Source organism: Anser brachyrhynchus, assembly GCF_964034855.1.
Source record: "Anser brachyrhynchus genome assembly, chromosome: 3".
Classification (NCBI taxonomy): domain Eukaryota; kingdom Metazoa; phylum Chordata; class Aves; order Anseriformes; family Anatidae; genus Anser; species Anser brachyrhynchus.
In genome coordinates this window covers 87431947-87456828 of record NC_137696.1, presented here as the reverse complement: position 1 = coordinate 87456828, position 24882 = coordinate 87431947, and the positions used below count along the sequence as shown (strand labels likewise).

General features: G+C 38.6%; 2 protein-coding genes across 15 annotated transcripts in view; one reads left to right on the top strand and one right to left on the bottom strand.

Annotated features, from left to right (window-relative positions):
- RARS2 (arginyl-tRNA synthetase 2, mitochondrial) overlaps positions 1-19329 on the bottom strand; it is a 55550-nt gene extending 36221 nt beyond the window's left edge. For 9 of the 13 annotated variants that reach the window (XR_013948227.1, XR_013948228.1, XR_013948229.1 and 6 more), the window contains exons 1-9: positions 19096-19328; positions 18484-18557; positions 17739-17844; positions 14401-14484; positions 11027-11124; positions 9651-9706; positions 8021-8104; positions 4288-4364; positions 940-1095 (exon numbers count right to left, since the gene is read on the bottom strand). Coding sequence is in view for 8 of the 13 variants with exons in the window: in XM_080584451.1 (XP_080440577.1) it covers positions 940-1095; positions 4288-4364; positions 8021-8104; positions 9651-9706; positions 11027-11124; positions 14401-14484; positions 17739-17844; positions 18484-18557; positions 19096-19230 (870 nt within the window). In the remaining 5 variants the exon portion in view is untranslated. Of the gene's footprint in view, positions 1-939; positions 1096-4287; positions 4365-8020; positions 8105-9650; positions 9707-11026; positions 11125-14400; positions 14485-17738; positions 17845-18483; positions 18558-18986; positions 19065-19095 lie in introns of those variants that run through there. The other 4 variants (XM_080584450.1, XM_080584453.1, XM_080584452.1 and 1 more) reach the window with 4 other exon arrangements.
- Positions 19201-24882, top strand: part of ORC3 (origin recognition complex subunit 3) — a 36933-nt gene continuing 31251 nt past the window's right edge. For both annotated transcript variants that reach the window (XM_080584438.1, XM_080584437.1), the window contains exons 1-3: positions 19201-19336; positions 21403-21457; positions 24227-24324. In XM_080584438.1, the coding sequence (XP_080440564.1) occupies positions 19313-19336; positions 21403-21457; positions 24227-24324 (177 nt within the window). In that variant the 5' untranslated portion in view covers positions 19201-19312. The remainder of the gene's footprint in view (positions 19337-21402; positions 21458-24226; positions 24325-24882) is intronic.

Here is a 24882-nt window from a genome sequence, read left to right as displayed (position 1 = left end):
AGAGGGCAGTTGCATAAAACTCATCACAAACTCCTCGGAACTGGAAGTTAGAAAAAAAATAAATGACCAAGCACTTCAAAATCAGGCGCCCACTCCAGAATCTTATTGCAAGAACGTAGGAAAGAGAAACACTAGCTAGTTTTCAGATGGATTCAGGTGGTTCTGGAGCAAGACTATCTCCTAGTAATACCAAGAGACTGAGTTCAGTGACAGGAGGTTTATTTCCACTCCCTTTTCACAAATTCATAGCACTGATTTTTTGGTTGATACTGCATACTTCTCCCATGAAACAGTGGACACCAGCTCCATTCTTGAGGTTACAGTACACAACAGATGGCTGTATGTTAGTTCAACTCTACCTACAGAGTACTTATGCACTGATTACTATTGTAATCTCCTGCTGCTATAATTTCTTTCACTCGATTTAATGTGTGACATACACAACTCCACATTATCACATCAGATTGGAAATGTGAAAACAGAGGTATCTCCCAATAAAATTTATAACGTGGAAACTTAAATTTAGTGGGTTGTTGCTGACTTCAAACGTGAAGCAAAACCGAACAATATTTGGCTAACGCTGGTTTGCATTGTTGCTCAGTGCCACACTCCTGGCTTTAGGGCTCCTGAGAATGGAGGATTAGTCAGCAGTCCAATTAAATGGACCCCATTAAACAAAACGTGTCTAGGTTGCAAGCAACTAAAGTGACCATGCTTTTTCCAAACAGAACAGAACATAACCTGGCATATTTAGAAACATCTTCCCCTCGACAGCGTGAAGTTTACGAGAAAGGCAATGAATTCACAACATTACTTCAGCCTCTATTCTTAAGTCGCAGTCTCTTGGATGAAAAGGTGCTGTCAATTATATTGATGGACCAACAGGTAAAAGGAGACCATTTTATTAGCAACACATAAAAAGCAATGGATTATTTGTACCTTATAAATTCGGATGTATTCTTCAATGCTGAAGCCTCTAAATTGTTTCCAAAGTGACAACGTCTGTTCATCATGTTCCTCCAGTTTTCTAAAGAAATCTGCAGCCAGCTTTTTTATGTTTTCATCTTCTGCTGCTTTGTTAATCTGCACATAAACCTAAAACATAATGGCACTGAAATTGTTGAAGAAATATAATGCTCCCCTCAAATAAAAATAAAGTTCTACAAGAACAAGACAAACAGACTCAAAGGTGACGTTTTTAATGTCAAAAATTTTAAAGCTGTGTTAAAGGAACACATTTCCTATTTAAAGGATGAATGACTAGTCTAAACTCCAATAGGAAAATGTGCAGCTAGCTTATCTTGAAACAAGACTAATGTCATAATTTTTTACTGCTGTTGCTACCAGTGTCTTCATAACCTTGAAACAACCACAGCAGCAGAATATGGAAGAAATAATTTGCATGAAGGGGAAACCATCACACACTTTTAAACCAGACGTTTTTCTTCAGAGGACCACAAAGTTGATACTTTGCACTGCCTAGAAATTAGATGGCAGTTGGAAAAAAAAAATCAAACCAAACCAACAACAATAACAAAACCAGTTCTGATCCAAAAGCCACATGCTTATAGTACTCTGTATCCACACTAACACTTGCTGCCTCTCTGTGGCTGGAGTCAAGCATACGAATGTCAACACCTGACTAGAAATGCACGTACACTAGCAGTTTGCTAGAAATACTCTACTAACTCTTAGCCAATCTTACCAAGGTACACCAAAATTGGCTCTCCTGTTCATAAACAAATTCCTTTGCATACAAAGGCCAAATATTTCACCAGACAGTGATTCTCTTCTCTCCATGTGTCATAATTTGAAAGCTCACTGAAAAGTTTTTAAAAAGTTATAGTATTACGTAAAAATAATTAAATTAACCAGTGGCTACACTGTGTATTTAGACCCAAAGAGTTCAATGTGGATTAACTTTCAAGTCTTTGTAAGAGAGTTTTGATCCCCAAATCACTGCAATCTTGATAATATAAACTTCACTCTTGCAATGTTCAGACGAGTTTGCCAAGAATACCTTGCTCGAATGGGTCCGCCTATAACAAAAAGCTTTCACAGCAAAACTCTTGAACTTTTCCCCTTCCTTTCATGTCCCAAGATTTTCAGAGTATTGCTGACAAGCCTCAAAGATTAATGTTTGCTTAGTTCTGCCACAAAAAAAAAAGGAACTTAAAGTAGAGGAAAAATTCTACCCTGTCCAAGAACAATGCTCCCCCTCCCACGAACAATGGCTTCACACACTCTAACCCCTTCCCCATCTCTGATGCTGTAGAGCAAAAATAATGCAAAAGACATATTTGAATCTGACTCTTGGCCAAAATAGGAGGTGTAAAGCTATTTGGAAAGGTACATTCATCCACATATTTATTTATACACAGATTGTGCCATGGAAATTTTTAAAGTTCATTTTAACTATAGGAAAGATTGGTTTCATACAACAGCAGAAAAACACTCCTTTAAAACATGCCTCTGTATTTGATACAATCCATGAATACAGCTGAACAAACAGTTAAAAATAGGGAATATTTGAGAACTGTAATGTGGTCTCAAACAACTACTGCTTTAGAATCTTATAGCTCAACTGAACACTGTTCACTAAATCTAAGGACCTAAATTAAGGTCCTAAGGCCTACATGCTGCTGCAATAGATTATATTCTAAAGCTTTAATGCAAAATTCAAGTAGTCAAATTTTAAATCCTAAGAATGGACTGAAATTGTAAATAAAAATTAAATAAGATATGTCAATGCATAACCACAAGAACATGATTACTACTTTCTGTCTCTGGAAATCTGTCCTAAGGCTCTAAAACACATCCATGCTACTAAGCTATCAATTTTCTTGAGCAGACTTCATGGGTGAGGGAATGAGTAAACAAAACACTCCTATGTCAGAGGGGCTGGCAAACTCAGAAGAAGCTATTCTGCCACATAAACAACCTGCCTAATATGTATTCAGTTGTACAGCGTCCAAGCATTCAACCACACTTTGTTCCTTTGCCAATAAACAGGTTTATGTGAAAGAGTTAACCTGACGTACTGCCTGAACACCAGCATTAGCAATTGTTCCCACATTCAGCTCGGAAAGTAAAGTGTAATTCAGCTTTGTAACAGGAGGACAGTATTACACAGGAACCTCGAGAAAGCCCCATTAACGTGTGAAATTTTTCTTTTAAAGGATGAGGCCAGGGACATTAGCCATTCCGTAAATGTCCACCTATCCTTGTAGCCATTGGATTTGAACAGCACACATCGTCAACCAAAGATAACTTAAAAGTATCAAAAAATTCACAAAAGCCTTTTTTGTTTGTTTGTTTGTTCGCCTATTGCATTGTTTGAAACAAGAAGTAACATACGAACTGGTAAAAAGGAAGAAATAAATACTAACTTGCATGTTGTTATGCATATTTGGATGGAGCAAACCAACATCCAAAATCATATTAGTTCTGTAAAAACAACACTTGTTAAATTATGACAGTCTGTGTGGACAGTCCAGGGAGTTTGTTGGTCCCTGACACACAGAAATGCAAACTGTGACACTTGCACTGTGCCGAGGCAGGCATGGTGGGCAACCAAGAGAGCACCCTCCTGCAATTAAACAGCTTTCCCTACTGTTGGAAGGCTTTTCATTAACGCCTGCCAACACAAATTGCACCTTCTAATGGTCCTGGCTCTTTCACACAGTTGAGAGAAAGAGCAATCTGCAGGGCTGAAAAAGCGTTCTGAAAAGTGACGGTCACTTCTCGTTACCTGTATATATGCTAAGGCTCCACAGTAGCTACAAAACACCTCAAAGATAATCTTCCCCCAACCATAGCGAATTGTGTACTGAGCAATGGAAATGAAATGTTACTGTTCTAAAATATGAGCAACAAGAATATTTTTACACCATACATGCCACTTCTTTCAGTGTAACTGAACACAGCTTTGGTAACCAGCACACAACAGCGTTAGACATCAGACTTCATTCCCACCACAGTCACCAAAGTTGAGCTCAGCGGTCATCGCTGTTGCGTTAGGACAGCTGATACCAGTCAAGCTGTGGCACTAACAGCACCCAATGCAACCTGAGGACCCATTCAATTCCCTCCCTTAGGGGATGTATTTTTCAGTGTAATGAAACCCGTCCATGCTGTCACGGGCACCTGTCTTTCAATTAAGTCATTAAAATACAACATGAGCTGCACAAGTCCCTCATGACCCTGCAGAGGCATCATCCTGTACAAAACTGACGGAGTTAAATGGATTATCCTCTGAAGTACCCAAATGGTTTTCTGTGAACTTACCTCGAAAAGGTGTTGTAAAGGACTGGATTTTAGCTTTTCTTTATTGCCAAACTGTTGGAAACCAACACCCAGTAAACCTTGAAAACAATTAAATACAGAGTTAGACAATAGCCCAGCCCAGAGTGTATTGTTTTGCTGATTAAGTTGTTTTAATAAGCAAGCCCTGTCTTAGCACTCTGTGTAATAAGACAAATTGCCTACATATCTAAACAATATAGTAAGTGCATGCTATAAACAGAGACCAAAAGCATAGCCTTTTATTCTGCTGTATGAAAAAAGCTTTAACAGCTAGACTTGAGTATGAAATACAGTGTCAACTTTTCAATTCCTCATAAATGGAATTTGTTTCTAGACTTGCAGATAAAGTTATATTTTACACAGCAACCAGCTGAAAACACAAAGCCATACAGGGGAAACTGTCCAGCAAACAGAATAATCAACCCCCTTGTTTGGCTTCCTCCCTCAGCAGCATTATCATTTCAAGGACAGTAGAAACTGGGACACAACGCGGTATTTCACATACCACTCATGCAATACTTTGAAGGGAGCTTTTTGCTAAATGCTGAGAATGTGCAGCTTTTCTTCACTTTATCTGATTTGGCTTCAGATCTTTCTGAAAGCCATCTGAAAGGGCAAGAAATTTAAACCCCAGTCTTATTGTCTAAGTCAAAAGAGCCCATTAACTCATTCCGTAATCTAGCGATATTAACCCCATAGCCTCTTAGATTATCTGAGGCTGTTTTTAAGGTCATCTCTTCCTTCTGAGCTAACAGGGACCTGGACTGATATAAAGACAGCATCTGAGGAATGCGGGCACCCCTTTGAAAAGCCCTCTGCAGCTAAACAAACAGCGCTATCTCAAGAACTTCCCTCCTGAAAACAGCAACTGCGATAGAAGCTGTAGCAGATTTAGATATGAAAAACAAGTTAGAGTTTAGGAAATAGAATGTGTCTGATCCTATTGAAAGGGTGTTTCTTTAAAGATAGCTTGTTCTATGGGCTATCACAGCTTGATTTATTTCTTAACGATCTCTCCCATATATTAGTGTACCTACACACCCCAGTTCTCAGTGCTGGTTTCACAGCCCAACCCCCAGCAAGACTTCCAGTTTTCATTCCACACAAACACATCCTTCCACACGTCTCTGTCTTCTCCTAAATATTTGTTATACTCCCCAATTACTGGCAAGATGTAGCACGCGTTGGGACTGATTTTGACTGAGGTGTGCTGACTGGTGAGCTGACAGGCTGAGCTCAGAAGTTAACTTTCTCTCCCTGAAGGCACTACATTGTATTTCTGCCCCTACACATCCGCCAACTGTCACAACACTAGAAGAACTTTGTTCTCCGAGATATTTTTTTTGTCAGATCTGGCTGAGGTTGCCCAATGCGTTCAGAATTTATTAGGAGCAGAGTGTCAGGAAGATGGATGGACTGACAAACAGAACGACTGCCTAAAATTTGTTACCTGAAGAAACCTGCCCCAAAACTGCTTAAAGCTTGAGGTCTTCTCTGCCATTTTTCAGCAAAATACATTTTCAATTATTATTTTTTAGAGCCTTCAACAATAGCAGTTGTAATGGAAATGCTGACAGATTGTTAATTATAGCACCGCTTCTGGGAAAGGACTAATATACTAATATTCCTATGCTATAGTTCTGTGAAGCATGACTATATTATTTGTTATAAAGCCTGTCACATATTTGAGCTGAGCCAGCCCAAATAAAGAAGGGAGCACCCATCTGGAAAGCTACAGTTGGGACTGCTCTGTCAGAAGTACCATTTTTAACAGCTGTGCTCTGGACAACAGGAATATAGGTAAATAACACACAGTCATCTTTATTATTTCTAGAAACTTTGTGTTAGATTTCTTGATATTCAGACTTATGAGTACAATTTATCTTCAAAGGGTGAACGAGGTCAGCTGAGAAGCCCTTTGCCTTTTGCATTGGATTGCTTAATTGCTATTGCCACATTCATTATACAAGCGCTGGTGATAAAAGTAATGTCTACGGGGTAAAAATGAATGAAATATGTAACGATGAAATTTAATTTTATGTAAACTCATTCTGTATTCAATTCTTACGAAACAAATCCTAAGTAAAGTGAAACTCTGCTATAAACTATGGTTTGACCAGAAACACGATCAGAACAAACAAGCTGGGGAGGAAACAATTTGACAAAGGGGAAAAAAAAGAAAAATTCTATTACTGCTCTTGCAGTCACAAGAATGTTTTACCAAACTGTCTACAATTCAGGAATTTACTCTAGAAGAATGGATGGAACTGAATACCTTTTAAGTACATTATCAATACTGCTGAATGTGAATACATAAATAGAGTAAAAGTAGGATATTTCTGCTAAATTTTTAGCCTGGTTTTACTCACAGTTGATTAATTGAAATCCCCAAAAGCAGTTGAACCAGCTCAACTGACGGGGGCAGTATAAGGGCTGGAAAGCAAAAATGACTGCTTAACAGACGTTTCACTTCGTGTTTGGCAATTAAAATTCATATAACTGCTGTTTTTGGACCCCACTGCAAAAGCTGTGTGGCAGTTCTATAGTTTCCATGAGTGTTCCAGTTTTCAAGAAGGAGAAAATGGGCATGGCTGTATTTCTTTTTTCTTCCTAAAAATAGGTCAAAATCAGCTTTGAGGTGGGGGGATTAGAAAAGAAATGGAGAATTTAGATAAACTTAAAATGCAAGGATAACAACAGAAACCAACAAAATTGTGAATCCTATGGATGGGTCAACTGCCGTATGTGAATAGTATTTACAGGCCTAGCAAGCAGACACAAATGGACTCTAGTCAGGGAATAAATATCAACCATGCGGGACTGCATGAGAGGATTTCTCAGTCCTCACTTACCTGATGGACATTTCAGAGGAGGTAGCAGTGTGTATGTGCGTGCAAGCAAATACACATGCAGGCAAGATTGACAGTCTTCTAAGAACTACTCACTTGCACGTTCTCCACCTATACACCTCTCTTTCACTACATTTTAATGGTAAACTGAATATTTTGGAGTAAGCTTTGCGATACCTTTAATAATATAAACACACTAGGCTTCAACCTACCAAAATGTAGTTGCTAAACAAGTTAGTTACATTCTGTGAATAACGAACTTGTTTCCATTGTGAAAAACAACAAAAAATATATAAAGACAGACACAAAGACAACTAAATACAAGAATATAACTTCTTTTTTCCCCAAACAATCGTTCTATTGTTATGCATACAGGTGTGGCATAGCTAAGTTAACAAAACTTACTCTCCCACTATTCCTATTACCTATGCAAAATCTTAATAAGGAGGACAGTAGTATCACCACAGACATGCAACAGATATGGTAATATGTATTTATGTTGTATGGAGGCAGCAGCAGTAGCCTGTTCAGATACTAGAGCACCACAACACTCAAAATATTTCTCCTGTGCATTAAAAATAAACCTCAAACAACACACAGGTAATCTGAGAGCTACTGAGGAACCGTTGGGCAAATTTCCTCTTGTATTTCTTGCACGGTAGTATACGTCATACTGTTGATGAATCACTCTGGATTGCTTTGTTTTTGTCTTAAGGAGACTAACGACACATTACATGCATGTTAACACAATACTGCTCTTTATGAGCCCAGTATGAATCTAATGTGCCTGCAAAAACTGAAGTTGGAAACCCCGACCACGTTATACAGTTGAAAAGGGAACAGGAGAAACAAATATCAAAACATACCAAACTGCATGCCCCAGTCACCAAGGTAATTTATTCTTGTTACTTCATGTCCCAGTGCAACTTTGAGATTTGCTATAAAATTCCCTGGTAAGGAATCAAAATTGGTGTTATTATGCAAAGTTGTAGGTCAACCTCAACAGATCAATTTTATGGTTTTGTCATATTCAAAATGAAAAGGAAAAGCAAATCAGTCAGGTGAACTACTCCACACAATGTGCTAAAATACTTCCAAACTTAAAGCTATTATCTTTTGAGCAGGAAAAAAGCAGCTTTGCATTTGAGAGGTGCCATAATGTGTCTCATGCAGATCCGTATGTTTGTGTCACTGTTGTCTGTGCAGGCACATTCTGGGAAGTACATGAATATAAAAAACACTTATGTCCATAAGGAGTCATGTACGACTTCTCGTATATTCACAAATATGTGTTAGCATCCATAATTCCCTTCTCAAAGCCAGGAAACCTCATACCAGGAAGTTAAGCAAGTACTGAAATTCACAAACTGCTGTTAACTGTGAAGTTAAACGGAGAACTCCAAGTCCTTGAACAGTACTGAACACTTAACACACTGTGTGTCTGATATGGTCCAAACTTACCACATGACATAAGAACATCTTGGTTCTAATTGCTATTACAACAAAAACCCTTCATCTTTCTCCTGAGCTTAGCTGTAGCATAGAATTACAAAGAAGAAATACATGCAACCAAGAAATAAGTGCAACCCTTCCCTTATTCTTCTGTGCTTCAAGGGTACCTTTTCATTACAATACTGATATCAAAGGTTGCAAAAAGCTTTCTCTTTTTCTTTTACTGTAACACCATACTACAGTTTGCAATCACTTTCCATTCCTACTCCCTGTCATCAATTCATTCTGTTTCTATTGGATAAGCATCCGTTTACAGAACTATTTTCGAATTTTTTTTATAACAAAGGGTCCGGAAATGCAACAAACAGCCAAAAATATGTAAGGCCACTCAACCATCAGTCCACGGAGAGGCAGATTTATTAATTTTATGTAACTGATAATTATACACGATACATTAGTATAATTAAAAATAATGCATTATTAGCTCAACAGATGCTGTAGGGTCTTTAGCTAATAACCTACAAATTTTAATGAGACAGGGCAAAAGAAGGGAGAAATAATGTTTTCCATATGCTATTAGAATACTGCACAATAAACTACTTAATTATTCCATGACAAATGACAGCAACTGTGTCAGTAATAGTAGCATAAAGGAATTAACACATAAAAGCAGATGTCTTGCAAGACAACCACCAAGACATAACTATCTGCTCCACAGTCCAGCACAAATCAGAAATTTAAAATTCAAAGGACTTTCATAACACCTCAATGAAAACTGCCCTGGGTGTCTTTGTGGAACAATTTTAAAGTACTTCGTTTAATGTTCACAGTCATAAAACTATATTATGTGTGACTTAATAAATCTGCCAGCAACACACCATGCTCCTTTCTTCACTGTATAATGAGCAAAAGGCTTTTAATTAGCAAGTCAAGCCTGACACAGCCACTCCACTAGAGGAGTGAAAGGTTAGCAGAATTTCCCTGTCAAGTGAATCATGAAGACAAAGAAGTCCTTTTAGGACACAGACTGAAACGCATACTCACCTATTATTGTGGAACGCAAGTGTCCTATGTGAAACTTTTTGGCAATGTTAGGGGAGCTGTAACAAATTTCCACAAATAACATTTGCTCAATGTACAAGACTGCCAGATCACCAAGTCAGAAGTATTCAACTCATTAGTACAGCAGAAGAACTGTAATTAAACCACAACTTTCAACTTGCCCTTGCAATTCTCTGATTAGTTTCCTTTCCAAGTAGTAGATCTCCCTATCAAACCAATTTTTCCTCTCATATCAGCCAGCAGCCAGTGTTAAAGAAAAAAAGGAAAAAAAAAAACCACCAAAGAACCGCCCAATATCCAACTATACGAGTGACAAAGGACTTACACTGCTGTCTCACTTTTCATATATTTTGGACGTAAGAATCATGTTCTTCAAACCTTTATTAGAGGTAAATCTGGTACCAGAACAGGTAACTTTGTATACAAGAATCAGTAACCAAAATCACATTTTCTACCAACAGTGTCCTCTTCAAAGCTTGTAAATGGCATATCGTTATGCAAAAACAACAAAAAAAACCACACCTCTAACGCTGTTTTATAATGTGAACAAATGTTTTGTTTAGTTTGTTGTTTGTATTTTAGTTCACTTTAAGCTTACAATAGTGGAATATTATTAATCTGTCTTAAGCATTCACTTGAAAAATACTACAAAATAGTTGAAGTAGATCTTTACAGATCTTTATCAACAAAAGGAAAAAGCAACACTGTGCCCACAACTGTTTGCTCTCAAACACAAAATTCTATTTCAGCTATGAACATCCACCCTCCAAATTAAAGGCATGCGCTGACTTTCTGACTAAGGAAGCCTACACAAAGAGAATAGGTGAACAATTTTATTATTTTTTTTCAATACATAAAGTGATCCATGTCAACCACTTTTCTTTCCATGAGCAGGTGACCACAAACAAAATAGATACTGGCCAGAAGTTCTGCGGCCAGCAATTGAGAAGATTTAGCAAGGTAAATGCCTGGCTGCTCTAGCAAGTCAAGGATGAAGGTAGTGAGGACAGCTAAGTAACAGTTTTGGAAACTGAAACCCAAGTGGAAGAAGAAGTGCATTACTGGCAGATGATGTCTCTTGATAACAAGATAAAAGAAGCCTACGTAAATACTGAATGCTATTATGCGCTAAAGGAGAACGAGGCATGAACTCTTTAAACACCAAAAATACATTCTGGAAAAAGCCTCAATTCCCTAAATAAAACTTATATTCTACTTGGCAAATATATCAGAGTATTAAATACAGATGAATGTAATACCATAAATACGGTTTAACTTCACAGGCACCGCACATTATGGCAATGAATATCAATCAGCAGACAAGGCTGTATTTCAGAGGACTCATTGCGAGTGCTTACCTGAACTCAATCACTGCCTTCTGTCTAGGCACCAGCAAGAAAAGTTCACTTTTTATTCCATATTCTGAGCCATCTTTCAACACCTGCTGCAGCACAGTCTAAAGCACAGGGAAGATAAAATGAAGGAAAATAAGTATCAACAGAAAATGTGATCAGGAAAACCATCCACCAACCACACAAGAGTCTGATCCCACAGCCGGTTTTCACATTACCAGTTAGATGGCTGGTCTGCCAAGAAAACAAGGTATCACGTGCAGATGGAAATGCCATTAACTTTTGAAAGCTGCACTGGATCAATTAAATAAGCTAGACAAATTGTAAGCAGAGATTTTGGTGAAAATCTAAGCTGATTTTGGTAAAAACTTAAAAGTAGAAAGTGTAGATCTCATTAGAACTATTAAGTTACACAACATGTAACTGCTGGAGAGTCACCCAGAGGTAATCAGTAAGCAGGAAAGGAAAGTCAGCCCAAGAATGTGGGTAGAACAGTAACCTCATATAAAATAAAGGTGTTCTCATGTAAATAGGACTCTTACCTTATTCTGACCAGGACCCTTGCCATGCCTAATTCAGGTAACACATTTTAAAATAACAGCTATCTTGTAGAACTAGACCGTAGATTTTGATCAAAGATTGGGAGATGAGAGAATTTATTTCATTGTGCAGCCAGATGTTCTCAGCAGGCTTTTTTTTTTTTTCCCTGAATTAAAAAGAAAAGCTACACAGCATACCTCTGAGCTTCTTCAAAAGTGCCTCCTTCCCATGAATAAATCTTATCAAGGCACACTTTGAGGAATCTGGAGTGAAATTTCTATGAGTCCTGTCCTAGATCCAAAGCTTTTGTCAATGTGTGAATGCAAAGGACACGCACTGCACGCAGCACAACCCGGTCACAGAGGTCCAACCCTTAGGGACACATCAGATCTCCCACACACTCCTTGTGACTGAGGCCTGCAAGAAATCCAATGTGCTATAATTGCACGAGCATTACTGTGCTTATGCTGGTCACCTCAACAGCACATGAACACATTTTTATTTTCAGGAAATCTGACACAGAAGTTCCGGATTTCTAGCCTTCATGACTACCACTAAAGCCAGCCTAAGGGACAAAACTGCAGAATCCTCTCCATCAGTTCACTGCGGGTAGACTGAAACAACAGCTTATGGGAGGTACCTTATGGTCTGATCATTCTGAATAATAATGGGATACATACACATCAACCAGTGGTTTAAGTGAAGGAAAACCAGACAAAAGAGGCTTAGCTATTTCTCATTTCAGCAATACGAATGCTTTCATTGTTCTTTCTAGAACATGAGGCAGACTAACATCTCTAGCTTTTTCCAGTTGCTTTACATCACTGCCCGCTGTATTTCTTCATCAATCTTTTTTTAGGAATAGCATCTGCCTAATGTTCTTTTCCTTTCTTATTGGATGAGAGTATGTATATACAATGTGGAAACAGAAAAACAGGAGACTTTTGCAAGAATTTAAGCTTCCTCAGAATCACCAAGGCACTTAACTCCAAAACAGGAAGAAGAAAAACAACAACCCACAACACTCACATTTTACTACGACTGCTAGATTTTCCTAGGCATCAAAAGCCAGCTTGCTTTCTACTCCTCTAGCGCCAAGGAAAGCCAACTATTCAGACCTCACGTGTCTAAACACCCCTTCTCCCACCTGCGAATCTGTAAGAATGGCTTGTACAAAAGCATGTCTACTTTGAAAGCACGGAGACTGTCTAAAATTCCTTAAAATATTTCCTCAACAGCTTGAATGTAGTTTGTGGAAAGAGGAATCCTATGGTTAGATTATCAGTACTGCAATCATACAGCAAGGTAAGTCCCTGTACACACCCTGTATTCTTCAGTTTATCACAGTGATGCCAATACACTACAAAACCTAATACACGAAGCTGTAAGTCTCGGACAAACTTCCTGAAGATAGTACAGGCCTCTGGCGATGTGAACTGAAGTGGAAATCTCATTCCATTCAGTGGAAAGTTGTTTGTTTGATTTTATTTTTCCTGAAGTCACCTTAAAACACTTCTGCAGCAGAAATAACAGATGTAGAAAAAAGGAACTATGCCTGTAGAGAAACCTTTAATGCTGTTTTCATTATGGCACCTTAGAAGGTAAGCCAGACACACACACAAATCCTCAAATTTACCATAGCCCTATTCTCCTTATTAGTGAAAGTCACAGCTAGGTCTTATCTCCTCCTCTCTCCTCAGTGATATAATGCAAAATTCTGTGTTCTAATCCCACATTTCTTCCAGCAAAATTCTACTAGGCCAGACACATAGTTTTGCTTGACTCAATATTCTGACTAAAATCCCTACAACAAAGCACCTTGTCAAATCCTGCCCATGAACACAATTTAACACCAACACTATTCTTTCAGTGAATAGTCAGGTGTTATGTTCTTATCATGATGGATTACAGATAGTTAATGAGAATTTAAGGAGATGTTTTGAGGCAATAAATAAGGCAGCCAACTGACAGGAATGCCTAGGCATTAGCAATTCACAAGGCGACCTATCATTCAGGAGAAGATGATAACAAGCCTAAGAGACTTGCTCAGTGGAAGCCCTGTTAGGAAGAAAGCTTCACCAGCATTAGGTAAGATCTGATTTTCTGCCCAAATCACACGTGGCTCATTTTCTAAGACCACAATGTTGTTTCCACAAAAGCTGCTTAGATTAATGCCTTGAGCGCCACCACAAAGTAGCTTGCAACCCAAGTTAGTTCAGCTGGCTTAGCAGGGCTTTCATTCACTCCCCAGTCGAACAGTACCAGCCAGCCACCTATCCTAAGGGAAGTTCTTGAAAATAATCCGGACCGAGTGCAACCGAAACACTACTCTTATGGACTGAGTGGTATCTTCCTTTCACTAAGTTACTGGTTTAACAAATTAAGATTTCAATTCCAGTCAGATTGGACCTTGCAGAATTTTTGGCAGCAAAGTATGTAACGGTAGATTCGAAGTCAAGTACTTTTATTTCAGGTATCTTTCTACCATCCTTCTTTATTTTAAACAAGAGTTTATATGCAAGACCAAAATTTTGACCTGTGTACTTCAGAAACACAAAGAACACGTGAAAACTGCCTTTTAGAGCAGAAACATTAAAGAAAAAGAAGAGTATGGTTGTAACTGAAGGATAGATGCATTGTTTCCTCAAGAGGATAAACTTCCCTGAGCCTCATCCCCAATTCTAGACCTACCTAACAAAGAAGCATCAGGAATCCTTGAGGAGAATTTATGCAAAACAAGCAGATATGTATAGAAAATATCAAAGACTATGGTTAAGTATTTCATAGTTTTACATTGAGGAATTTATCGAGAAACCTTAACACACATGAAATATACTCACCTTTGCCAGTAATTCCCTGTTTATCGTAAAGTTCACTGTTCCTGGACCAGTGCTGATTTCACTCACTACAGCATCACATTTCAGCTATAAGAACAAAACAGAACAGTAACTCTCTATGAAAACAGGTAAATTAGGAAATTTTAATTCAATTCACTCAAAATATTAATTTAATCCACTACAAATATTAAATGCTATTTATCTGATTGGAAGCAATCACAAATCATTTAATCCATCCTGTTGAAAAAAGGATGATTTTATTATTTCTAATCCATGCTTACTAGCTCTGAACACAACTCACTCTGAAATGTCACACATTTGTTTTGCTTTTGTTTTGTCCAGGCTGTGTTTTCTTTTGGCTATGAGCAGCAGATGATCTCTTTGTACGCACAAAGGCTGAGATGCATTTGACAGCTTCACAGTATGTGTGACAACACAAAAAAAATAAAGATCCATGTCTTAAAGAAAATCTGAGACAAGTTTTGGACTGCTGTTTCTTGAAGTTCCTGACTTGAACTACAATGCCTTGCAGCAGCCAGCGATACAAAATAAAGATGTTAAAGGTTCATATATTAAAGATTCCATTTACAATTTTCAGAAGGCTCATGTTTTGAAAATTCTGAAGCTGTAAGAAATGTTTAAGCAGCTCTAATGTCAACCTCCTCTTTACACAGATTTTGGTCTCTTTACAGGTTGAGAGTTTTGGCTTCGTTTTCACTAAAGTAGCTTCCTTTCATAGACAGGACATTTTCTCAAAATACAAAAACAAACAAAAAACAGAGGATAACTTGGTTATCTTATAACTTGGTCTTTGAGAGAGGCAAGCTACACGTTCCTACTGAAGCGCATCATCATGAAGAAGAAATTCTATCCCCATTCTAGGTCTTGTAGTTAGATCCTACCTCAAACAGGAGTAATTACTGTTAGCCTGTAAGTTCTTTATCCTTACCAATCTCCAATAACAACAAATTCCATTGTTTATTCATAAGCTACATGAAAGAAATATTTCTTATATTGACGCTGAATTTCCCTCCTCTTTGTTTTACTGAAGGCCCATTTTACCCATGTTATGGGGCAGATATAAAGCAGAAATTCCCACTGCACTTTCTTCATACTGTTTGTTCTGCTAAACGTTTTCTACATAATCTGTCACTACTATCTCAGTGTTTTTCAACTCTCGTTAATATGAGAGCTTATTTGTCCTCTCCATAGCTCTATCAACCTTTCTTCCAAGTACTTTACGGTTCTTTAGTAACCAGATCTCCTCATGCCTATGGCTTGGATCAGAATGCCATATCAGAATATCCTCTAAAGGCATAAAAAGAAAAAAAAGTTCCCCCTCAGCCAAGAAATAACAGTTGAAAGATGAAGCAAGAAGCAGCCACCCAGATCAAATCAAAAGCCAACAGAAACAAGACGATTACAACCTTTGTGACAGACAAAACTCAGCATATCATGTTCCATTTGGCATCATGTTGCCTTATTATTTTGGCTACTTTAGTCAATGGGAACTATTTCAGTCTCTTCTGCCTAACCTAAATATCTGTATTTCAAACATCGTGACCAATTTCCTCTTCAGTGACTAAGAGCATGCTATTGAAACTCAAGGTACTCTATCAACTGTTTATCATGACAAACACTGCCTACATTTCTCTGTCTCACTGCTAATTTTTGATATTATGGTCATATTTTGCATATTTGTATTTCTATACTGCTTATCTTTGTGGATGACGTGATCAGTCTAAGCAAATTATAATAAACGCATTGCCTTTATCCAATATCCAACAAAAATGATTCTAAGAGATTAGTGTTTTTTTTTTTCTTTTCTTCCTTTCTTTTTTTTTTTTTCTCCTTTGGTTAACCAGCATGGTGTATTCAATTTCTGAGCTTATACTGATGGTCTGCTCTTTTCTACTGTTACATCTGCTTTGCTGTGTAAAGATGTGAGGCTTGGTGGCCAAGAGTTATTTAATGAGCCAGAACCAATAAAAGAGAAAGACACATTTGTAGCTTTCTAATCACTGGTAACAGCATTTGTTTTTAAAGTGACACACTAGACACAGGGAAAAGAATTGCTACCATGATGTTACAGTCACGGGAACAGAATGCCCATAGAGGCTGTTAAATCCTTGGAGGCTTATAAAACCACAGTGGATTTCAAAAGTCCTGAGCAAACTCATCCAAAAGCCCTCAATAACCTGCTTTGAGGAGGAGAGTGGAACAAATCACTTTCTGAGGCCCTCTCCAACTTACATTATTCTATGATGCTAGATCATCTTAAAGTTGTTTCAGAACTTTTGGTTGTACATCTGTGCACCATAAGCTCTTCCTCTGCCTGAGTCAGAATATTCATGTGCTAAAAAATGGGTCCAAAGTATGGTTCTCTTCAACACCTCAGCAGTGAAGAACGAAATGAGGAAATAGTTCAGCTTCTCAGTAATATTCTAATTCTTTTTATTTGTCCTTTTTAACTCCTGATCATATAGCAACCCTACTGATTCTCTCTCAAATTTGTTCTGAGGAAGATGAAGCATCTTTTCTACACTTTTATTATTTGACCTACTGCATCTTTGCACCTAACATTGCCACTACTTCTTAGTTTATACTCCTCTTCATCAGCATCAGTAACATCTTTTTAGATTTTGAAGGATTTTTTTCATCTCTAATGATCCCTCAAAACCTAGCATCATCTTTCTGGTCCCTCTTTCAACCCTATACATACCAACTTCTCTGAATTTTTCTTCTCTTCCATGTACCTTTTTTTTCTTCAAGATTTGTGTCACTTCTGTATATCTTGTTTTGCCTGTTACTTCTTTTTTATTACAGTAGCTATCCTTAATGACTCAGCCACTGCCATTTCCCATGGCCTGAAATGGCCATGAAAACATTGCTGTTCTAAGAAACCTCAATTTCAAAAAGTTAGTCAGTTAGTTCAAAGTCTGGTCTGTTTGACCCACAGGTTAAGTTTCTCCATTGTGATTTTAGTGTTGGATTTTGCCATCTTTAATTTCTCAGGCCACTACATACTCAATTTTTTCCTCTAGTTTTGGTCAACAGTATGGACCACAGCATAGCTTTTAGGCAGTGCCTCCTAACTCACAAATATTACTTGTTCTCAAACTATTTCAAAACAACAATTTCACAAAAAACTTAACTAAAACTGCTCCTCCGATTACCTGTGAAGACTCTGTGTGTGAGTGATAATGGCTGCAGTCATTAAACTACTCTGATCCAAAGAGATGTTTGAAGAAAGAATATGATTTCTTTTACAATGCCTGTTACATCCCTCGTCTGTAAGTTCATTACTGCATCAAATACATGGAATTAATGTATTAGCATACCTTCTCAGCTAGCTTCTGAGCTTGAAGCTGAAGATCTTGTGCTAAGCAATCACCAGAATGCTTTTCTAGAACAGAAGCAATAGAAAGCTGGAAATCAGCAACATGCCTGGAAAAAAAAAAAAAAAAAAAAGAACAGATGAAAATCAGGGAAAAAAAGTGTTGAAATGACATGGAGATTTGACAAATCCAAGCTGACTCTGCATATGGCAAGTCTAATTGGCAAGCATAAGCCAGTCGCAGGTACCCAAAAGTTAGCTATGTTTAGAAAGCTGCAGTAGAAAGCTAAATATTACCTTTGCTCTAATACAACTGTAAAATACACATAGTGAAATCACCATTTCACAGGAAAAAAATGTTATACCCATGTTATACTCATGAATAAAAGTAGTTTATCTGCCAAAATTACTACACCTCTCAAGCATGACAGGGAAAAAAATCTGTGACTTCACATTGGTTCTGTGCAGTTTCACATTTAGTTCATTTATTAATACTGAAACATTTACCATTCAAGTGGTGCATGTTATTTATATTTTTGAAGCGATTATATTTGTGTTGAGCTTGCTTCAAAAAATAGAGTGGTTTAATTAGATTTAGGTATCTTCTTATAAGTGGAACAGTATATTAGCTTAGGTTTGCTTTTCTGTATTTCTTTTTCTCTGAAGTCTTATTAAGCCATTGCACTAAGAAACACAACCAAACATAACATAACATGACAAAATATTGTAAAATAAAGTGCAATCACTACCGTTTTTTGGAGACAGGAACTGCAGATATGGACTTTATTAGATTTTCTGGTGGTAGATCCAAAACTTTCGAGAGCTAAATTTGAAATAAAGAACAAAGTGGCTTAAGTGAAAAAGATTCAGGAAAAGTACTGCTCCCTGTTTAAATACCTGTGAGGGATTTTCAAGTAAATTTCCTCTCGGGGAAAGAAAATAAGTAATTATGAAGTACTTTAAGCTTGCTGTTTTCCAATTTGCAACACAAACGCAGGGAATAGTAAAGGAACCTTAGAAAAGGAAGGGAAAAAAAAGCCAAGGCAAAACATCGCCAACAGGTTCTTTACTTCACAGGATAACGTTTATTTTATTTATTTATATATTTATTTATTTTTACCCTCTAGCCCCTGCACGCCATTACCGGCCCGCCCCCATTCCCCCCCTTGGCTGACCCAGGACCCCCCCACCAGCCCTTAGGGGTGGGCGGGCCAACGAAGCCCGCGCCGATCCCCTTGGCAACCGGCCCTACCAACTGCCACCTCCGGGAGGGGGGGATCCGGCTGACGGCTCAAACCGGGCGGCTCCACTTTCGGCACAACCCCGCTCAGGGCTAGGGGAGGACGAGCTGGGAGCGTTACCTGAGCGGCGATGCTCCTCCGGAAAGCGCAAGCTGCCATGACTGGGCCGCGGGGCGGGAGGTCAGCGCCGCCCCTTGCCCCCGCCCGCCGCTTTCCGCCCGCCCTGTCAGCGCCGCGCTGCCCCGCACTGCGCATGCGCCTTCTTTGCCTCCCCTCCCTTCGGGGCCGTGTGGCCGTTACCTCACGGAGCCGTTAGCGGGGGGGGGGAGGGGGCGACATGAGCGTGGGCTCCGTCTCCAAGGTGAGGGGAGGAGGGGGGGGTCGCGTTTGATGTCGTTTAAGCGTTAAATTTGTGTGATTTTTTTGTTTGTTTTGAAAGCTTACGTTTGGTCCACGGCCAGGGGCGGTAGCGAGGAGGGAACGTTCGCCAGAGCGCTTCGCTTAGAATGTGGTACAGCACCGCGCTGTGTGGTGTCTTGCGGGGTTATATCGTGGGCAGCAGCAGCTGGCCGCAGCACGCAGGGACGTGTTTTATCCTAGGAAAACTCCCTCCCCTCGTGTTATTTTCCACTGAATCCTGGCGTGTGTCTGGGTTCTTCAGTGTGCAGGTGACCGTGCTTTCAGGGGGACGTAGAACTGCTTACAACCAAAGTTAAAATTGAATCTAGAAAGAGTGGGTTTCCCTTTTAAAAATGTTGCTTTTAAGTATTTGAGCAGTGAAAGGTCCTTCCATTGTCTCCTGTGTCTTATATGTAATACTCGGTAGTTTTACATACTCATCTCTGCTGCATTGAATGTAAAGCATTCAATAATATTTGTAGTTCGTTAGACTTAAGTATACATCCTTTCTTCTTACATCTATGTGTTTTATACAGTTCTTTTCATAGAATCACAGAATGGTTTGGATTGGAAAAGGCCTTAAAGCCCATCCAGTCCCACCCCCCTGCCATGGGCAGGGACACCTCCCACCAGACCAGGTTGCCCAAAGCCCCATCCAGCCTGGCCTTGAGCACCTCCAGGGATGGGGCATCCACAGCTTCTCTGGGCAGTCTGTGCCAGGGCCTCACCACCCCCTCAGTAATTTGGGCCAATTCCAGTTGTCCTTTCATGAATTACTGTTCTGACTTACTGTGTGTAATGCAGCATAAATAAGCCCGTGTCAAAGTTTTTTGTAGTGGAATTGTTCCACAGCATTTAGGGTATGGACAACACAGCTGGACAACTTTTGTCCAGCTATTTTTAGGTAGTTTTTAGTATGTAGTAAAATGAAAAGTATCTGAGAACTTTTCCAATTCCTAAGGCAGTTTTTCAGAGGGGGACAACAATAGGTATCAGTGTTGGACTTCAGATTCTTATTTGGATCAGAAGGGAAATAACGTGTCCAAAGATACCCAACAATCTAGTGTCTGTAACCAAAATTGAGCACCTTTCTAGAGTTTTACTTTTATTAGATCGTTCTTACGCTGGTGGCTGAACTATCTCAGTTTGAGTTCAGTAATGTTTGCTTATGCAAGCATCTCTGTGGGAAATACTGGATTGAATCAGTCTGTTTAAATACCTTGAACATTTGTGTTTTTGCTTCACTCTTGCTGTGGCACAAGAACCTCACAGCAAGAGCTGGGAAAGGTGTACGATTGCTGGTATAAAGGAAATTGCAAAAAGAAGATGAGTATTGATTTGGGAGAATGATGGGGGAGAAATTTCACGTTTTCTACAAGAAATTGAAAAAATTTCCCAGAATTCAAAGCTTAGTACTTGCATTTGATTTCATCCTTCTTGGTGATGAATCAAATCGAACTGTGAGATGACTTCTATCTGGAGGACTTCTGGAGGCAGGGTTTTTATTTATCTGAACCTTTTCCAACCATTTGTCATTCTGCTTTTATCTATCTTTACTTTTCTATTCTGGGATGGACTTGTTGTCCTCTGCAGTTGCAGGGTGTCATTGGCTTTTGGATCACCTCTGCTGTGCATCCCAGCCTCTTGCTTTGCTTTTAACTGAATCTGTATCGAGGAGACTATTGATGTGTCCCCAGGGAATCATTTCCTCTTAATTTTAAATCTATTGAATGAAGGTACATGAGGAGTTCAATGATTCCTCTCACTGCTGTTCTACCTGATGGATGAATTGAAGAACGTAATAGAAGGGTGATAAAAGTTCCTCACAGATATTCTGGAATACTGTTTCCACTGCTTTTCTAGCTTGAAACAGGAAAATAAAAGCACAACTAATGGTATCCTTAAGATGCTGGCAATTAGGTTAAATTGTTGATGGAACACTGCGGTTAAAGGAGAATAAAAGGCCTTAGGAGTCACAGTCAGATTGATGCTCATTTTGAAGTTTATATTTTTCTTGTTATTCTCCAGGGCTGCTTTGTTTTTAAACCAAGTCCCAAGAAGAGAAAGGTGTCTCAAAAAACAGGTTAGTGCATTTTGATGTATGTTGCTGTGCTTTGGGAGGGTTAATCCTGGAAGCTTCAGTTCTGATTGAATTCTGTTGTAGCTGTGTGAGGATTTCAGTTGCTCCTTGATGTCAGTATTTCTGAAAATTCATTTCTTCAGAAGTAGTAGGTTAGTGTAAATGTTTTTTTCATCTCCAGCAATCAAGAATGTATAGCTGGCCTTTGTCTTTGCATTTTTTTTTTTTTTTTTACAAGAGAACTTTCCATGCTGCCATAAATTGTTAACTGACAAACCATCTATCTGGAGGGTCTGAATGAGCCACTTTTAAGCTATGGGAGTCAGAAATGATATCCATTCATAATTGTTACCCTGTTTGGGTAGTTTTTCTTCTTTTCCTCGAACAACTTTGGCAGAAGCCATTTGTGAACATCCCTTGGCTTGTGTTTACTAACGTTTGTTGTGACATTTACTTTCTTTTCTCCAGTCCAAAAGGCATGTATACAAGTCTCTGGGCATTTGAGGAAGACCAAATGGGACAGACTCCTATTGGAGCCATAAGTAAGGCTGCTCAAATAGTTGCTGTTTGAAAGTTGGTCAGGGAACGAACTGTTCTTATTCCAAGGTTAAAGTTTTTTGGCAGGGACAGAGCTGTCAAAAAGTGTGACAGTTCGAAAATACATATTTTTAAAAAAAGTGGAGGGGAAAGTAATAAGGCTTTGGAAATCATCACAGACTGCTTCATTACCAGAGGGACTCACAACAGCACCTGCTTTAAAATTAATTCCAAATTATTTTTTTCTGTGAGAGCTGGCACATCTGTGGTTCAGGGAACGAGAGGTAGGCAGGTATAATCCAGTCTGTCATTGCAAGATAAATAAACTAACAACCAAGACCTATGCACTTAAACCACGTTGGAATTTTACCCTGTACTGAACAGTATGTTTTTGCAAGATTTATAAATCACGGCTGGAAAAATGTGTTGCTCCACTTAGCACGTACTTTGTCACAGAAAAATGAATTTGACTGGACTATTCTGAAAAGAGAAGCAGAAGGGAGCTAGTTTGACTGCTAACAGCAGTTGATTCAAATGGTATTCTAAATAAACACGACTTTGATGTGCATATGTTGAATTTGGAAGGCCAAACCTGACAAATGTGAAGTTTCAGGTGGGGTTGATAATACCACCTCACAAAGGCCTTCTGTGCACATTTGCACATACAGTTTCAGGTCTGGTAGTATAGAAAGAATATTATTCTTTGGTATAACTGTGGTGGCTGAATTGTCTTTAACTCAAAGCCGGTGTCATCAAAGTGTGTTATGTATTTAAGTGATTTTTCTTAGGGATACAAATGAGATGATAGCTCAGGGCAGACGAGGAAAACACAAGATTAGGTGGGGATGGGTGTTCATCATTTACAGTGAAGTTTTTTTTTTAGTGATATGAAAGATTAAATGTGCTCCTCATGTGGTTCTTTAGAGGTCAAACCACAGCTGATGCTCCCTTGGATGGCTTAGCAAATGGACCTTGTAATCAAACTTTATATTTGCATGTTTTTAGAAAAATTTAGCTGTTATGTTCAATGTTGCCTTGTAGCAAGCAACAGGTAACAACAGGCTGTTTACTTCATCTTCAGCCTTTGTGTTCTTCCAGGTAGTGTTAGTGAAGCCTTAAAAGCTACACCAGCTGGGAGTAAGGCGTGGGTATGCTGGGAGCAGGACAGTTGCAAACCTGTGCTATTTTATTTTATGAAATGTAGACTGTGTGAAGGTGGGAGGAAAAACAAGAAAAATGTCACTCAGACTTGTTTCTGTTCAGGCTCCTATTTCACTTTCAACTCTGTCCTTCTTGTTAGGAAGCTGGTAGAGAGTTTCTGTACTCGTATCTGTGAGCTAGAGGAGCACCTGGGAAGCCAGATGCATTCAAAAATGTGCCAAGACATTGTGTTACTAAAAAGGAGCTGATTTTTGAAGGATTCATGGCTTCTATGGCTCAGATATTTTTTTTCTCATTTTCTTCTTTGTGAACAGCTCACGTAGAAGTGAGTGGCAGCTTAGAGATGATTCAAAAATACAGGCTTGGTTTGTTTTGTTTAAAAGTTTTGCTAGGATAGTTATGGTAGTTAAAATTATGTATTTAAAAAAAATAATCTGTATTTCAAGTAACCTAACAGTCCTTTCCCAGTATACCTTGTTGTTTTTTTCTTTTTTCTGGAAGCTGGTATTACTGCATCTTTCCAAGAAGACAGAAAGGATTTTTATGCACATGTTTGTGCAAGCCTTTGTGGTTCTTATCAGACTGTAATAGTGAAGGAGGATTGAATATTTAATAGGGGAAACAGACCCACAAAACTTTCTGAAGCAAGGGAAAGATACATACCTATATATTAATATCGATAATATATGTGTGTGTGTGTGTATGTACTTTGTGAAGCAAGGGAAAGATGTAATTAATATTTATATATATATATGTAATAATAATGGCTTTTTGCCCTGATTTAGCCTTTAGCTCATCTGGGAGTTGAGGTAGAAGCCAGCTCTTTGACTGAAGGCTGTATAGTTGGGCAACAGATTCTGCTTATTCCCTCACTTCTTCTACCAGATACCAGCAGTTAATTAACTGGCTAAGAGAAAAGTCATCTCCCTTATACCTATATAGATACATCTGCTATATCTATCTATATAGATATCTTTATCCATAGGTGTTCTTGCTTCAGTTGGGTACTTCGCTTTCTTCTCAAGAAAAAAAAGATTTATTTTAATAATATTTGTTTTTCCCTTTGCTTTCTAGCTGACTACTTCAGGGAAGGAAACAGTGATTCAGAGGATAGCGAGTTACGGTTTGCTACTTGTCAGTCATTATGGAAACACGTGAAATTGGAAACAGAGGTGAGTCTTGCACCTAATACTAAAGTATTTATAACAGTGCTGCTTGCTTCTTTGTTTTTGGATGTCTCTTTTTACACACTTAAAAGAACAATTTGTTAAAGCAATAAAAGGGCCAGAAATACTGACCAAGACTGAAATCCTTTTCTAGTGTACGAAATTAAAAAAATAAAAAATAAAAAATCCATCAGTTACATATTACTTCTTACCACAGAACTACATGCTTTTGATGCTTTAAGCTGCTTCTTCTAAGCTTCTTTTTTAACTAATTGACCTTCTTATTATTAATTCCTGGCATACTTTTTTTTATTATTTTTTTCCTCTATCTCCAATTCTATTCTGAGTGTGCCAGCCCTCTGAGGACTTTAGACTGCTTTTGACCTCAGTGTTACAGAACTCATAGCAGCCCAAGATTCACAGTGGATTTATGAGAATACAACTGCATGGATGTCAAATAGTGAAAGATAAGGCTGCAAGCTCAATCTGTTGCGTTAGTACCGACAGTGTCAGTGGGTCTGTCTGGTGTGGATGGGAGTTAATTTCATACTGAACTGTGGCCTC